Raw genomic sequence first — 17,823 nt, 5'->3', positions numbered from 1 at the left:
TTTGTGTCATCTGCAAACTTGCTAATGTTACTTTGAATCGCTTCATCTAAATCATTGATGTATATTGTAAATAGATGCGGTCCCAGCTCCGAGCTTTATGGTATTCCACTAGTCACTGCTTGCCATTCAGAAAGGGGCCCATTAATCTCTACTCTTTGTTTCCAGTCTGCCAACCAATTCTCTATCCATGTCAGCACTCTACCCCCAATACCATGTGCCCTAATTTTATCCACTAATTTCCTATGTGGGACCTTATCAAATGCTTTCTGAAAGTCCATTGGCTCACCCTTGTCCATTTTCCTAGTTACATCCTGAAAAAATTCCAGACGATTAGTCAAGCATGATTTCCCCTTTGTAAATCCATGTTCTCAAAACTCTGTCAAAATGGTACACGATAGTGCTACAATTTATTGGCACACTTTACTCACCATTATCCTGCGATGTAAATGAAACGTTTTGTTCCGATTGATGGCATATTTTACAAGTTATTGAAATTTTAAACTATACATAAACCACTTTCCACTTGCCCTGGCCGTCAGCCGCCATCAATGCCACAATGACGTCACAATGGGATCCCGAATATCATTTTTTTAAAAATTGCGATTTTCATTGACATTGATTTTATTCTAAAAAAAAATCCCTTTTAATCACATTCTTCCATTTTCATTAACAGCTAACATTGTCTTTAGGTTCTTTTAAAGAAAAAATGCTATTTTCATTGCAAATTTCATTTAAAAACAAATATTGCGATATTCATTGTGGGGGGTGGGATAGGGGGAAAGTGAGGAGTGGGGGAGCAGGGCGATAGAGGGAGAAGAGTGGAAAGGGTGGGGAAAGTGGGGGAGGAGGGGGATCGAGGGAGAGGAGGGGGCAGTGGGATAGGTAGGGAGTCGAGGGTCGAGGTAATGGAGGGCAGTGGGAGATGAGGGTGAGTGGTGGGTGGGATAGGGGAGGGGAGAGAGGTTAAGGTGGGAGGGAGTGACAGGGTAGGGGTAAGGAGAGTGGGGGAGGGGAGGAGGAGGGGGAAAGAAGGGGGAGGGAGTGCTGGGGATGAGGGGGAATGGAGAAGGATAGGGCTAGAAGGGATGGTGCAATGGAGGAGGGTGGGGAATAGAGGACTGAAAAGGGAGAGTGAGATGCGTTCACATTGATCTTATATTTTACAAGTTATTGGCATTTTGAACTTTAAAAATGTTGCAGTCGTCTTCCCACTTGCCGGCCGCGCCTGCACAGTTGGGGGAGGGTTGCCGTGACTCGCGTCACAACGGGGATCTCTGGCGTCACAACGGGAACCCATCAACCGTGCCTGCGCAGTTGGGGGCTATGGGCCAGTGGTGGAATTTTGCCTTGGGCGATTGGCCCAACAGGGCCGCACCTGGTCTAGTGTCGTTTTAAATGTATTGTCATGTTTCTTCAATTATTAATGCTCTAAACTGAAGAAGTACTATTTAATTATTTTGGGCTGGCCATATATTCGGTTCCTAATTTCTGTTTGTCACATTCTTCTGCAGAGTTTACTCGGGAGGTAACGGACATTCAGATGCCACTGGTGGCCCCTGTCATTTTGCCAGAAATGTATAAGATTTTTACAATGGCTGAGGTATGTGAACCAGGGTCCCATTCATTCTTCTGAAGCTCTGGGATTGCCTTCAAACTTAAATTCTCTACATGGAAGACGTTTTGTGATGGTTTTACAAAACGTTAGTGGCTATTTAAATATATAAGCACCTTTAACCTGGGAAAATGGTCATAGGCATTGACTGCATGATGCTTGCGCTAACAATACTGATTAGGAGACAGATGTAAGGAAGAAGAAAACCAAAAAGAGATTGTAATTGGAGGATATGATAATTCAAATTGCTCTACAGTAGGCTAGTAATGTGTGGTCCAACATCCATGGAGGTTCTCAAGTGAAGAAAATTGATTCAGCAGTTGCAGTTGGTGCCAGTGACGTAGGAAAAATATAGAGCTACACTCTGAGGATGTTTCTCCTTGAACTAGAATGTGATTAGAATCCATGAGAAAAGATTATTTGGATCCAATGATATATTTGACTAATAATACCTGGTCAGGAAGGTGGTGATGGCTGCAGGTGATGGGAGAATTGTGCAAGAGTTGGAGGGAGGTGATGTTGAGGATTCCCCTGGAGTATATAACAAGCCTGCAAAGGCAAGGACAAAGCAAGGACCAAGGTGAGGAATATGAGTAATATAAATAGTTAGGGAACGAAAAGCAAGCTATCAAACATATTAGACCGAATAAAATGTATTATGTTGCTTGTCGTGTAATCATCAAATTGTAGGCAACTGTTGAATTTTGTTATTATTTTGGGATAACTGAATTATAGCAAAGTCTATGACTTTCAAACAAATATTGTGGGACATATATTTAGAAAGGGTTGGGCAGAAAAAATATTGGTCAATATTCAAACTGGAGAATATAATGGCAATTATAAACACAAATTCAACTTTTACCATAGAAATAGAATCTAAATGAGGAGGAATGGATATTTACAATATGTTGCGGATCACCTATTAGTGAAGAATGTCAACAAATCTGAGAAATTAAAAATACTGAGATTAAAAAAGATCTGTTTCCAAATGTACTGATGAGGTAGAGAAAAGCCAAAAAGAAATTAGGATTTGGGATCCATGTTAAATGTTTTATGTAAGCAGTAGAACACAGGGTGGCCCCAGTGTACAAGTCAAAGGCTACAACCTAACAGTGCCGGACGGAGTCTCTAGTTTGATCCTGATTATGGGGGCTGTCTGAGGAGTTTGTACCTTCTCCCGATGACCGTGCTTGTTTTCCCTGGGTGCTCAGGTTTCCTCCCACATTCTGAAGATATGCATGTTTGTATATTGTATATTGGCTTCTGTAAATTGTCCTTAGTATGTAGGATAGAACTAGTGTTTGGGTGATCGGTGGTGGGCCGAAGGGCCTGTTTCCACTCTGTAAACTAAACTAAAGTGTGACTTGATCTAGCTATAGGAAAATGAACCAAAGCAGATCTCAAATCTGTTGGGAAAATCCAGATAATAGTGATCATAATTATTTTTATGTAGTATATCAAGAAGGACATATGAGGGAAATAAATAGTCATATTATTAAAAACTAATTTTGAAGAGACGGGAATATAACTTGAAGCTAAATTGTGGAAAATTAACGGCTGATAAAATTAGCATTTGGAAATATTTAAGGGTTATCAGGAGATTGTTACATTTCTCCTTTTTTTTAACCAGCATCAAGGGAATCAAATAATGAAACATATTGAATGAATCAAAGGAAAACAAAGGGAATGCATAGTTGTGAAAAGTCATCGACAATTAGAAAAGCAAAATGGATCAATGAAAGTAAATTTGCAAGGAATATACTGTTCTACACATGGCAAAACATTAGAATATGCTCACAGAGGAGGGAGTATAGTAAACCTGTCGTCAGTGTACAGCACGCAACTTTGTGCTATGATCCTGTTTACAGCAAGTTTCCCTCAGCTGCTTGGCTGTGTTCAAACTGGTGGTTCACAACATTTTAAAAATGAAAGACCTATTTGTCCACATAAACACCAGATTCTGGCACAGGTTTCCTCCTTTAAGGAACTGGGCTGTGCCAGAAATGTGCGAGGTCACTTTAAAATGTCAGCTTTTTTTTGTGAGCTTTCTAATTAAATTTCCTGACCATTTATGCCCCTCCTACTAATTCAAATAATTGTCTTAACAAAACATGTTCCAATCATGCATGTAGATAGGCTGATTTCATAACTCGTCCTATTGAAAATAAGTTTTTTTTTGCTGATATTCAACCTCCACTGTCACTGCATCAAAATATGTTTTCATCTGTTCAGTCCCAGTGATGACACATCTATTGTTACCAATTACAGCAATGGAAAGGAGGTAGAATAAACTAAACTCAAGTGTGACACCCCCCCCAACGGACTGAGACTAATTAATGCATGATAGTAACTGGGGAAACAAGTTTTGAGATAGCGTTTTGAGAAGGGTCAGGGGATATTATTTAACAGGGGAAAGATTGATATTCTGTTTAACTGTGTACGAGCAGCAGTTATCAACTCCAGCAATATTTCAGTTGCTTGAAAGCTCTGTCCTTGGAAAGAACAAAACATTCGACCACAAAAGTTGGTAACAGTTCCACTATTTAAAAAAGGAGAAAGAAGAGTTGTGAAGAGAGAGTATGGAATCTTTACATACTGGTCTCATGGAAAAATACAGAGAAAGAAAAATGGAATAATCTAGATTTCAATGGCATTGTCTGATCAGCGTAATTGTATTGTGGTAATAGAGGCAGTGCAACTATTTTCAAAAGGCCTTTGGTTAGCTGCCATAATTGGAGAGTCAGGGAGCCGATGGGACAATGGGTAAAAATTTGGCTGCAATTCAGCAAATAAAGTAGGAAGGAACTGCAGATGCGGGTTTAAACCAAAGATAGACACACAAACCTGGAGTAACTCAGCGGGACAGCAGCTCTGGAGAGAAGGAATAAGTGACGTTTCGGGTCAAAACCCATCTCTAGAAGGGTCGCTTCGGGGAGAGGGATAGGAGGAAGAAAATGTTGCTTTTATTCAAATTCCTTTCTTGCTGTCATTGGTAAGAAGGGTCTCGACCCGAAACATCACCCATTCCTTCTCCTCAGCTGTCCCGCTGAGTTACTCCAGCTTTTTGTGTCTATCTTCAGCAAATAGAGTTTTGAATTAAGACAGAGTTTCACAGGGACCATCAGAGTTCTAATTCAAACCACTTCTGTGGGCTACTCAATGAGAAATGTTTTATTTTGTTCAAACCATTCAGAAAAAATGCATGAAAGCTCTTTTTTCAAAAGAACAGCTAGCTGCTCGCATCTGAGTCAAAATTTCACACGCGCATAGTTCTCCCTGTTCACCCTTAATACTTATTGTTCTTTAGGCTTATCACTGGTTCGTCACCGAGTAAAACTTATTATAATTTATAGAAGCTTGTACCCCTATACCTACTCTATAAAAATGCAAATTGAAATTGCAGTCAATATCATTCTGAAACCTTTATCCATTTTGTGTGTGTTGCACTAACCTGTGGATAACCATGCTGTGACAATGCTGAATGGTGACGGATCCCTGCCCACTTTTTTTGCACCTAATCAGAAGCAATAAGTCCCATGTGTTCTGACTGATAAATCAATCTAAATGAAGATGAATTGTTTAAAATATCCAGGTGTTGATTTCCATTTGTTTCTGTAGGTTTACAGTATTCGGACTAGAGCACGTGCAGTTGAGATCTTCACTACATGTGCCAACCTTATTTGTGCCATCGAGGAGGTTGAAAAGGTAAGTGTAAAGAAACTTAAACCTAAGAATGAAACTAATTTGGCTTGTATTTTCCCTACCACTTCCTGATCTTGCTATCATCTGTTTCTTTCTGCTTGTTGTATACTGATGCAAGGTAATCGTGTGCACATAAATTCCCACCTTTGTCCATGAGTGGACTTATCCTTTACATAGCTAGATCCCGCCACCAGTCACATCTCCCCATCTCCACTCCTTTAGACCTTCTGCAGAGACCTCCCTCCGCAGCCCCTCGATTCACTCATCCCATCACATCAAAATCACTCCATCCCCTGGTACTTTCTCCTGCAACAACAGAGGTTCACATGCACCTCATCCACTGCATTTGGGGTTCCTGATGTGGTGTCCTTTACATCGGCAAGAACAAGCGTAACTAGGTGATTGTTTCGCTGAACACTTGCGCTTCGTCAGCTAACCATTTTAACTCCCCTTCCCATAATCTACAAACAACCCCCCTCTTCCCCTCTTCTCTCCCCCTTCTCCCCCTCACTTCCCTGTAGCCCACCTGGCTTTACACCCATTCTTTCCCTCCCCCCTGACCTCCTGTCCCCTTCCACCGATAGTTGCCCCTTCACACACACAATTCAAACCTCTTCTATCCTCATCTCACACCTTGTCTTCATCTCTGGCCTTTGTCTAACCAACTGCCAATCAAAAATCCTCCTTACCTGTATCCACCTATCACTCAAGACATTGTCCTGCCTCCACCTTTCTTCCAGGATTCTCCTTTCTCCCCCACCACCACAATCGCATATCCATATTCTCCAGAGATACTGCCAGATCTGCTGGATTATTCCAACAATTTGTCTTTTATTTGTAAACCAGCACCTGCAGTTCCTTGTGTGTCCATTGGTTCGCTTATTATGCGTGTTGTCTACTGCATGACGTGAAAAGTTATATCTGAAGGCTTTTTCTGTATTTCCATTAGGGTGCAGCCAAGGCATTGATATTCCCTGTGGTACAGCAGTTCACCCAGGCATTTGTACAAGCTCTGCAAATGCCAGATGGACCCAATTCTGATAGTGGATTGAAGATGGAGGTATTGAAGGTGAGTAGTGTGAAGTAATCGGGCAACATTTGCAAACTGAGCTGGCAATCTCAGTTTTTGAAACCACATAACCTTTTTCATGTTGGTAACAGCATTGTTTAATGACATTTTTTTTGCTGATTTAGTATTATAACAGGAATCAAGCCAAGAAACCCTGAAGTGAATGTCCCTTTGAGAAACTGCCAACTAAATACTCACATGTTCCTTAGAGAGTAGGAGCATGAGATATATGGCCTAATACCATATGCTTTGTCCCATATCTTTTTGATTCTTGAAAATCCTTAAAAAATGCATATGATAGAAGTCTGAAATAAAACCAGAAAAGGCTGGAAATGCTGTTAATTGTTTCTTTTAAATGCTGCCAATGAGTGTTTCCAGCACTTTCTGTTTTTGTATTCCTTTGATAAACTCAGTTTACACAAAAATCGTTCTCAATCGTTTTCTTAAAAAATGACCAGCAATACTTGTTGTGCACCATGTCAATTTAAATATTTTCCTTTACATTTTACCTAACTGCACTTTACCTTTTTTGGATGATGCCTCCTGATACTAGACATACCAGGGGAAGTAGTATTTCCCCACTTCAAAGACGTGTTTTTAAAAAGAAGAAACACTAATATGACCTAAGATTCAAAGAACAGAAATGGAGCTCTTTCTAATATCTCGGCTAATATTCACCCCACACTCAGTATTATTGTGAATAAAATGCTGTAAGTACTGAACAGTATAATATAACCAATCAAGAGAGATAGTTTTGTTCAAAATTGAGGTCCTGTTTATGTTCTATGCTCTTAATTTACTCTGATTTTTAAATTCATTTTGGGGGGTCTTGGTGTTGCTGTAACTGTCACCATTTATTGCCATACTTAATTATTCGGGGGGGGGGGGGGGGGTTGGTGATGGTGAGCTGTCTTCTTGAATTACTGCAGTCCTTGAACATCTGTGCAGCCAAGGAAACAGGCCTTTCCGCCCAATTTGGTTGTGTTTGTGCACACATAGAAGTTGGGTTCCAAGACATTGTCACTCATTCGTGCTGCCCTATCTATATTTATATCACCAGTGTACGAGTAGATAGAACTTGGTCTCAACATCCACAAAACCAAGATTCTTTCCCGACTTCCCCTAATTGCACCACACTGCTATCCCAACAGTTAAGGATTGTGCTTCTGAAGAGTATGGACCACTACCAATATCTTGAAGGTCGTCTCAGAGAAGGCAGATATTAAATGTTTGTATTTACTGCCAGACCAACATATCTAAAATTGAGGCACTGGGTTTTTATTGGTTCGCTACATTGAGTAGGCCATATTTGCATGCCCAAAAACAGGCTCCTAGGACAGATACTGTTCCAAACTCTTATTATAGGTAAAGAAAAAGATTGAAGGATGTTCTCAAAGCCTCCTTGAAGAACTACACCACCCAAGGACTCCTGAGAACCTCTGGCCCAGTAATAGAAAAGAGATAGTACTGACAACCTTAAGATTGTGCATCACGACCACTCAGATGCCGTGCTGGAGCTGCACACCATCACCAGCTTTGGAAGAGTATGTCGTTCTCGCACTGACCTCAATAGACATTTCAAAGCCCACAAAACTGGAGCGAGTTGACCTCAATCTCAAGTCGATCATGGCTGTGGATGGCAATTGTCTGACTGTTCTTTTCTCTATCCCAGTTTCCTAAATTCATGTAGAGTGAATCAAAATGTCTAGAGACTAGCTTTCTTGTTGATGGGTATCTCGGGGAGAGTTGAGGTGGATCACTCCATTGGCAGTTTTGGCTTAATATGATTATGAAAACTTCAGTCTTGTCTGTGGCACTCGTGCTGAGCACTGATGTTGAGGATGGCGATGTTCTTGGAGCCTCTGTTCTGTTAATTGTCCACCACCATTCATGGCTGTTTTAAGTGGTGGTTCTGTAGAATTTTGGTATGAACTCTGATCCTGATTTTGATGCAGGCAACCATGGCTGTGACCCTAGCTCACTGTTATAGACAATCTTGAGCTCTGTTACTACAAACAGTGAAAGCTCTTGATTGTGGCACTGGCTACTTGATTTTGTTGCAGTCGTTGTTGCCCCTAACTTCTGTTCCTCCTTTGATTTGTAGACAATGATAGCCCTGACCTGGTTCAATGCTCAATGGGAGAGAAGGATATGATCCCCGCTGTTATAAACAATGGTCTTGCTATTTGTGCTGTTTTAGAAGATGATTGTTTTAGACAGAGGTCCCTGCTGTTCTAGACCATATTGTCCTGACCAGTAGACCTGCTTCTGGTGTAACACTGAATGTCCTGAAACATTGCCCTCATTCTATTAAATAGAGTGACAGTCCTGACTCCTGTGCTATAACTGGTGTTAACCTGACTTTTGGTTCTGTTGTAGACAATTGTGCCTAATTATTTCCTTGACCCAGTTTGCAGTGGGAAGTGATGGTCCTAACACATGCTTCTGATTATCTGTCAATTGATAATGTGCTTGGTGGCAGACAAGCTTCCTGGACTTACTGTGTGTTGCAGAAAGGTACAACCTTGACAGCTATTATATACTCTTATTATAGACAATGGTGTCTCCTATCCCAGCTTTGACTTGAAAGTTACAGGGAGAAGGCAGGAGATGTGGTTTGGTATGTGTGATTGGCATTGATACTGTTGACATCTCCCCATTCTTCTTTTGCAGGCAGTGACGGCTTTGGTTAAGAATTTTCCAAAGCACATGGTTTCATCAATGCAACAAATCCTACCGATTGTTTGGAATACGTTAACTGATAGTGCAGCCACATATCCTTCACTCAATACTGATGAAACGTTAATCCTGCATCTTCCATAGATGCAGATATTTTCAACCTTTTTTGTTTTTATCTTTCACTCAGCTCAATAGTATTTCACATTCCTGATCGATAGTCAAGTGAGGACAGTATTTTTATTTTATAAATGCTTATTCTTAGCTTAAACTTGGTGTAAGGTCACTGAGCTCCTGACTTTAAACAGATGTATGCAAGTCATATCTATCTTATGAATGCAGACTGAATTTTAAATATTCTCTTTGCTTATTCACATACTGTCGTGTATTTGAAATGGAATGGTCCTCTTGTCTTGATTTAGCCACCTTTCTCAAATCTGATGCTGGTGAGGCTTCTAAATGACCGTGTAATTGAGACATTAATTGTAGCCCCAGAGATGTGTGTACTGCCACAATCTATTCCAAACAAAATGTATAGACTTGACTCGTATGTTGGGGACAGTGTCTTCTGCTAACTACTCAGGAATTTGGGGTTTGGTCAGTTTTTTGCCTCATAGATATCAAGTAGAATTTAATTATTCAGTTTGTTTTGACCTTCCTCTTTCTTGCCTCTTTCTACAAAGTATGCTTTTCTAGTACAATGTTTTCACATGAAATACTTAATAAGTCGACAAACCGGACACACCCAGAACCCTACTTTTGTGTCAATAGATCCAGATAATTTGCTTAGTGCTGAGCAAAAAGCATCGGTGTGGGGTAGAGGTTAATAAATGACACACTCCGCATGGTGTGATAAATGGTACTAAGTTAGTAGAAGATTCAGGTAGTTAAACCATTGCTGTTTTCCTTAACTATGTGACACTTATGTAAGGACGGAGGTGAATTACATGGAAGAAGTAGATGATCCAGTGGATTCGGATGGTAAGTGGGAGCATTGCATTTGTCTTAAATTGATTGCTAGAAAGTCATTTAATTGAGGAAAGTAACCTTTAAGGATGGATGCCGGTCAATCAAATGCAAGAGTTTTATGCCAAGCATTAGAAGCTTTGTGTTGAAACTGAAAGTTTCCAAGTTTAATGCTCAAGATGGAAGCTGAGTGCATTTGAGTTTGGAAATTATAGAAGATGAAGGAACATATAAGTGATAGTAGAATTAGGCCATTCGGCCAATCAAGTCAACTCCGCCAATCAATCATGGCTGATCTATCTCGTCACGTTTATTTGTCACATACACATACAAGTGTGCAGTGAAATGAAAGTTCACTCTCCCTCCTAACCATATCTCATGCCTTCTCCCTGTACCTTTTGACACACTAGTGGAGACATCCATTTTATCCAAGCCTTTCACTATTCTGTGTGTTTCAATGAGCCCCCCCGCCCCTCATTCTTCTGAACACCAGCGAGTACAGGCCCAGTGCTGACAAACACTCATCATAGGTTAACCTACTCATTCCAGGGATCATTCTTGTAAACCTCTGAACCCTCTCCAGAGCCTGCACATCCTTCTTTAGATATGGTGCCCAAAATTGCTCACAATATTCCAAGTGCTGCCTTACTAGCGCTTTACAGAGCTCCAACATTAAATCCCTGTTTTTGTATGCAAGCCCTCTTGAAATAAATGCTAGCATTGTGTTTGCTTTCTTTACTACTGATTTGACTTGGGAGAATGTAATTAGAGCTTTTGTTTACGAGAATAAAGGTCGATACAGAACTGTTGTGTAAATTGGTCTCTGTTGAATAACATCATCTGTAATTGTAAATTCATGAGAACAAAGAAAATTCATTTCAATTGCAAAGAGTGACTGAGTTGGAGGAGTGGGGATGAATGAGAAGTGGTGTTGAATAGGTTAGGTTTGTGGGCATAATTAAGTATTTGTAATAATGCATATTATCTTGCCTCCTGATAAGTAGCAATGTTGACAGTACTGTTGCTGCCAATTGTATTTCCAGCTGTGGACTCTCATCTTAGAGTCACTGCTGTCTGGGTTACTGACCATGTTGATGGGACAGGTTGATTGGTTGATTACTTTTTTCCCCTCTCTTAGGTGAGGTGCTGGGGTTTGAGAACTTGGTATTCAATATTTTTGAGTTTGTGCATACGCTACTGGAGAACAGGAAGTTCAAGAACACGGTGAAGAAGGCCCTGCCCGAGTTGATTTACTACATCATCTTGTATATGCAGATCACCGAAGAGCAGGTGACACTTCACCTTCTGTCCCATACTCTAAAACTAGATAATCACTAAGAATCGAGATAATACCAGACATTCACAGATCCATTCCAGAATCACTCATGTTGTTGCAACTTAATGATATTGTGGGCCTTAATATGTCATCTGCTCATTTTATTGCGTCTTGGGGGGTATTTACATATCCTAATTAATTTGAAATGTTATTTCTACACCCTTCTTGGACAGCATTACGTTTTTAGTGAATATTGTTTTTCTGTAGATGCCATCATTTGGAAGCAACCCAGGCTATCACAAAATGCAAATTATGTCACACTATGGGAACTGATTTGATTCAGAAAGTTAAATGATCAGTCACTTGGCCCTTGACTGGCAAATCCCTACACTCTTTCCAGCTTAATGACATCCTTCCTTGTGCAAGATGATCAAAACTGAATACAGTACTTCCATGATTAAGTGAGGCTTCACCAGTGTCTTATACAACTGCAACGTAAAGGTCCCAATTCCTATACTCAATACCCTAACTGATGAAGGTCAGTATTGGAAACCTAAAGCTGTACCTGTTTCACCCAATGTAAATAATTGCCATGCTCAAGTTCCTAACTTTTGCACTCTGAGATGTTTCGTATCCGTAATGTGCAGCCACTCTCCAGGATAGGACTGACCACAACCAAGCAGCATATGCACTCGTCTTTCCTCTAAAATGTCACAGGCCATCACTGCAGGTCCTGTTGTAAAATTTGTACAAGGCAGGGTGTGAACAATTACTGAACATGCGTTGCCTTTTATTACTGGTTGGGGCATTGGGAGCTAGAGTAACATTATTTATTTTACCTGGGTTTGCTACATTGTTCAGTATTTGGTCCTAGGATCTTTGTGTGTGATATTTATTTATCTTTTCCCATTGTTCATTCCTCTGGTTTTCTTTTTCTGTAGATTAAGGTCTGGACGGGAAACCCACATCAATTTGTGGAGGATGAGGATGATGACACTTTTTCGTATTCAGTGCGGATCTCAGCTCAAGATCTCCTGCTGGTGAGGTCCGGACAAATGTTCAGATGAAGGTTGCTACTGTAACAGATGCAGCATGCTTCTGTAGCCTGTCGAGGAGAAAATCTTGATAGCATAGTTATTACGTGGAGAGATGTCTAGTCAAATGCACTACAAGTGCTGAACAGTTGATTTCACAGTTAAACCCATCTGCTGAAATGATCCATGTGTGGGATTGTGGGAGTTCCTCTGTTTAACATGTTGTGATAATAGATTTGCCTTTGGGTAAACGTGACCAATGCCCTACTGATACTCGTGACCTGTTTACTAATGAATGGAATCTGAGGCTGCAGTTCTCATAATCATGGAGATTGTTAGTCTTATTCCTGATGAACATGGATACTAAGCAAGGTTACACAAAAAAGCTGGAGAAACTCAGCGGGTGCAGCAGCATCTATGGAGCGAAGGAAATAGGCAACGTTTCGGGCCGAAACCCTTCTTCAGATTCTCCAGCATCTGCAGTTCCCTCTTAAACAATGGATACTAAGCAAGCTGTGCAGATGCTGGAAGGTAGTTGCGAATTAAATTAACACAGGATGTGATCCATATCAAAGTAAAAAGAGATGGTGAATTGAAACCATCTTCCATGGTTAAATGATGTGTGAATGTTATGTGTGGAAGTGCCAATTTGACAACCATAAACATCTCAGTGCCCCTTAAGCAGACATGGCAAAATGAATGGAGTTAGTGTATGTTCACCAGGTGTAACCTGTGAGTGTCCTTATCCAGATATCCTGCAGGATGTTGGTAACTACAGGATTCCACAAGGATACCAACATTACAGTGCATTTGGAATGACGGCAGCAAATTCTTCTCAGGAAGTCTGAAGCACTTGCATTCACACAATAGATTCTTTAGATTGGCTGGCCCGACCAACAAAAACAATTTATAAGTCACTGAGCTAACAACCAGCTTCAACCTAACACCTCCAATTATTTTTGGTTTGGATCCTATCTCCTTTACCTCTCACTGGATCCAGCATGAAATGTTACAGGTATGGGAGTGGCAGCCAGGGTCGTATACGGCAGAATGTCAGAATTGTTTATTTGCTCACTAGGTAGTATACCACTGCTCTAATTGTTCCTGGGTCAGAAAAGATATGGGCCGGTCCCACTTAGGCGACTGGCGGACATTAACATTACCGGCCGGTTATCCTTGCTTCTAAAGTCTACTGCTTACGTTTTTTTCCCCCATTGAGCCAATGAAATTCACCATTCAGCACCGGCTACAACCTACGAGAACCTTTGACCTCCTGGCAGCCCACCTAGGGCATGAGAATTTGCGCTACTCTCCATGGCGGCTTCATTCTTGTCGCCGCTAATTTTTCAACATGTTCAAAAATTTGCAGCGATCATAATGAGGCCGCGACTAGTTCCCAGAATGCGGGCACTCCTCACGACCATGAAGGCGACTCCCCGGCAACTACTTGCCAACATGTGGCGACCACAGAAACTCCTGCAGTCGCCTAAGTGGGACAGGCCCAATAAGGTCTGACCTCCAGCTCCTTCCTGCTGATTCCTGCTCTTTCACAATAGTTATCTTTTAATCTTTTCATCTCTAGTTTTAAAAAGGATAAAGGAGGGCGTTAATGCTTGGAGTCAGAGGATGGATGTAGGTGAGATACTAAACAAGTACTTTGCATCTATTCACCAAGGTGAAGGACGGTCAGATCAGTGTGAGGAATTGGTAAATGCTAGAATAGCTTGAGATCAAGAAGGAGGTGGTGTTCGGTGATGAGGAAAGCTGCCAAAATAAGCAGCTGAATATATGTCGGCCTCAAATGTTCAGAGAAGTGGCATATGGCGGTTAATCCGAGCAAGTGTGAGGTGTTGCACTTTGGGAGAAGTATTCGGTTTATGGCAAGACCCTTATCAGCATTGATGTACAGAGGGATCTTGAGATCCATGTCCATGGACTCTTGAAAGTAGAGTGGTAAATAAAGCATATGATATGCTTGTCTTCATCGGTTGGAGTATGGTGTATAGGAACCAGGAAATGATGTTGCAGTCTTTTGGATGATGGTTAGGCTGCATTTACTATATGCAGTTCTGGTCTCCACATTATAGGAACGTGTTAAGCTTATGGAAAGGGTGACGACAGTTATGAAGATGTTTACCAGAATGCTGGCTAGATTAAAGAGTATTTGCTATAAGAAGTTGTATAAACTTTAATTGTTTTCCCTGGAGTGTTAGAGGCCGAGGAGACTGATAGAAGTACATGTCTGCCACCCATTTTCCGGCATCTGGTTCCAGAGTCGTGCTGTATTATCCGTTTTGCTGAACCAATAGAGGTCACGTAACAATGGTACCATTATTATGACCCATCAATTGTACCCCTCCCATGTCTCTAAAGCACCATGGACTGCTAGAAACGTAAATTATAAACGTATATGCAAATTAATTTTGCAGCAAAACTTGAGCTTTTATTGCACGGGCACCAGTTAACCGACTGCCCTTTGAAGTCCTGGTGAGGGTTGGATTGGCACCCGCCCGCAGGTCAGGCGCCACTTCTCTTGCACGACACGCAGGCTGACCCCCTCTGACCCAAGATTTGCCAAAAATGTAATAGGGTGGGTGCACCTGCCATCCGACACAAGCCTCCAAGAGGGGTCCCAACGGAACAGGGTGTCCAGGCCACCATTGGGCCGAGATACCGGCCCGCTATGGGAATGGACCCATCTGCTCTGGTCAGGCCGGTGTTCCAGAGCTCCGGCCGCAGGGTCTAAATTCGACCTGCAGATCGGCCGCGGAAGTCCCAATAAGGTCTCACTCGACCTCGTCGTGATAAGGTTCACTACTTAAAAAACGGACAACTCACAAAAACGTTAGGTATGCTTTTAAGGTAAGATGGGGCAAGGTTTAAAGGAGATATGCAGGGCAAGTTGTTTTTTTGCAGTGATGGGTGTTGGAATGTGATGGAGACAAATACGATAGTGGCATTTAAGAGGCTTTTAGATCGGATATGCAGGGAATGTATCACATGGAGGAGAATGATCACATGGAGGGAGGAGATTTGTTTAGCTTGGCATCATGTTCTGCACGGACATTGTGGGGTGCAGAGCCTGTTCCTGTACTGTTCTGTTTTATAGCCTGTATGAGTACCTAACACACTGAGGTTTCCTTTCACCCCACTTCCTCTCTTGAAAAACCCATGCTTTCTATCAGCTAATACTGGTTTCTCATTTTCCCATTCCAGGCTGTTGCAAGTGACTTTCAGAACGAAAGTGCCATTGCCTTAGCAGCAGCTGCAACAAAACACTTGCAGGAAGCTGAACAAGCCAAGTGTGATGGGAATGTTCACTGGTAAGAAATTAGTACTGTCACCAAAGCAACAGCTAATATAGGTGTCCAGTCTTCATGAGGTGAGATCTGAACATCAGTGGATTATCACATTATTATTGGTAAATAAATGTTCAGCCTAAACAACTTCTACTTGAGGTTTTTACATTGGCATTGCTTGCTTGAGTCACAGATTGTCCTTTCCCACCCAAACCACCCCCTCCCCTGTCCCTTTACCTCCCTCCTCGACTCCATCCAAGGATCCCGACAGTCTTTTCAGGTGAGGCAGAGGTTCACTTGCACCTCATCCAACCTCATCCAATGTATTCGCTGTTCCAGGTGTCGTCAACTGTATATCGGTGAGACCAAGCGCAGGCTCGTCTACCTGATCTCCCGGTTGCGCAACACTTTAAAGGGGCTGTCCCATTGTGGCAACCTAATCCGCAAATTCAGAAGAGTGTCTTCAACCTTCAAGCGCGAGGGCACTCGCCTGAAAAACCTCGAGCTGGATTGACTGTCAGCGTTGAAATCACGAGCTGAATCGACCGACCACACACAAAAACACGCGCACACACACAGACACACCCTCCTCCTTCTCCTCCTCCTCCTCCTCCACCTCCTCCTCCATTGTCAGAGTGAGGCCCAGTGCAAATTTGAGGAACAGCACCTCATATTTTGCTTGGGTAGCTTATACCCCAGCGGTATGAACATTGACTGCTCTAATTAATTAGCCCTTGCTTTCCCTCTCTCTCCATCCAATCCCCCTTCCCAGTTCTCCCACCAGTCTTACTGTCTCCGACTACTTTCTATCTGTCCCTCCCACATCCGTGACATCCGGCTGAAGAAGGGTCTCGACCCCAAAACATCACGCATTCCTTCTCTCCAAAGATGCTGCCTGTCCCATTGAGTTACTCCAGTATTTTGTATCTTCCATAGATCCTAAGCACTGTGTTCTAATTTTTACATTACAGTTTGGAGGAGAAGGATTTTTTTCCGTCTTTTGTAGTACAATTCTTTCGGTTTTACAGAGTAAAGGAAATCAGCCAGCTGTCAGTTCTCATTGAATCTGTGAGCTAGGAGATGTCAGCAGTGAGTATTGGTTTGTTTCTCCTGCGTTGGCACTGGATGGGCAGGAGGAAGCTATTGGTTTTTGAGTGTAGCTCTGGTGAGTGAGTTCTGATGAACCCTAGCCATGAGTGAATTTGATTCTTTTTTAACCACAGGTGGAAAATTCATGAAGCTTGTATGCTGGCATTAGGTTCTGTGAAGAATGTCATTGCTGACAGTGTGAAGAACGGTCGGATACAGTTTGACATGCATGGATTCCTCACCAATGTTGTTCTTGCTGACCTCAACCTTTCAGGTATGGTTCAGATTGCAGTCACCTGATCACCCAGGCAATGGGAAATGGTCTGAATGATTCATTTTAGGCCTGGCTTTTTCCGCTGTCTGTTGGAAATATTCAGCATCAGTTGGCCATATAATTTCATTCTGTATCTTAGGAAAGATTGATTTGGATCTTGTGGAAGTGGGAATTAAAAGCCAAAATGTCCTGTCGAAGACTTGACTGTTACTAGATAAATAAAGGTTAAATGCAATGCCTATGTGAAGTCTGGCAATTGCACTACTTTTATCTCCATCACTAATCTATGGATAGTGTGAAGAGAGCTTCTTTCCTGTATTAACTAACACCTCTGCCCTGTGATGAATACAATAAAGGACAGAGAAGGACATGGAAGCTAGAGAGTTCAAGGAAAAAAACAGTATTATCCTGAAGCATAGCAACATGAAGTAGGTGGTTTTGATGAGATAGCAAATGGAATACAAAACTGGTGCGGTGGTAGGAGGCAGGGGAGGGTAGTGGATCGCCGATTTTAAAATTGGCAACCTCTGCCGCAAGTATGGGTGCTAAGTCCTTTGTTTATTATCTATGTTAATGATTTGGTTGAAAATGTAGGTGGTATGGTGGTACAGTGAATAACGAAGGTCTTTCGAGGTTACGTGAAGATCCAGATGTTCGGGGAGGCAGGTAGAATGGAGACGTGTGTAGGAGAAAATAGTTTCTGTGCCCTTGGATTTTACATTGCAATGTGGAGATGGCTCTCTTGCAGAAGTAATCTGTATTGTGCCAAGACATGTTTTGCTGTTTTTGCAGAGTGTAGGTGGAATGCGTAACATGTATTTTGTTT

At 41.9% G+C, this 17,823-nt stretch overlaps 1 protein-coding gene across 1 annotated transcript in view; it reads left to right on the top strand.

Moving 5' to 3' along the window:
• ipo9 (importin 9) overlaps positions 1-17,823 on the top strand; it is a 47,220-nt gene that overhangs the window by 9,279 nt on the left and 20,118 nt on the right. The window contains exons 5-13 of the mRNA XM_055654726.1: positions 1,512-1,600; positions 5,231-5,317; positions 6,264-6,383; positions 9,057-9,157; positions 9,982-10,040; positions 11,164-11,315; positions 12,243-12,341; positions 15,552-15,658; positions 16,858-16,997. Of these exons, the coding sequence (XP_055510701.1) occupies positions 1,512-1,600; positions 5,231-5,317; positions 6,264-6,383; positions 9,057-9,157; positions 9,982-10,040; positions 11,164-11,315; positions 12,243-12,341; positions 15,552-15,658; positions 16,858-16,997 (954 nt within the window). The remainder of the gene's footprint in view (positions 1-1,511; positions 1,601-5,230; positions 5,318-6,263; positions 6,384-9,056; positions 9,158-9,981; positions 10,041-11,163; positions 11,316-12,242; positions 12,342-15,551; positions 15,659-16,857; positions 16,998-17,823) is intronic.

The sequence above is a fragment of the Leucoraja erinacea genome, chromosome 24, assembly GCF_028641065.1.
Source record: "Leucoraja erinacea ecotype New England chromosome 24, Leri_hhj_1, whole genome shotgun sequence".
Classification (NCBI taxonomy): domain Eukaryota; kingdom Metazoa; phylum Chordata; class Chondrichthyes; order Rajiformes; family Rajidae; genus Leucoraja; species Leucoraja erinaceus.
Note: the sequence above shows the minus strand (reverse complement) of the source record. Positions and strands in the feature narration are given on the sequence as shown.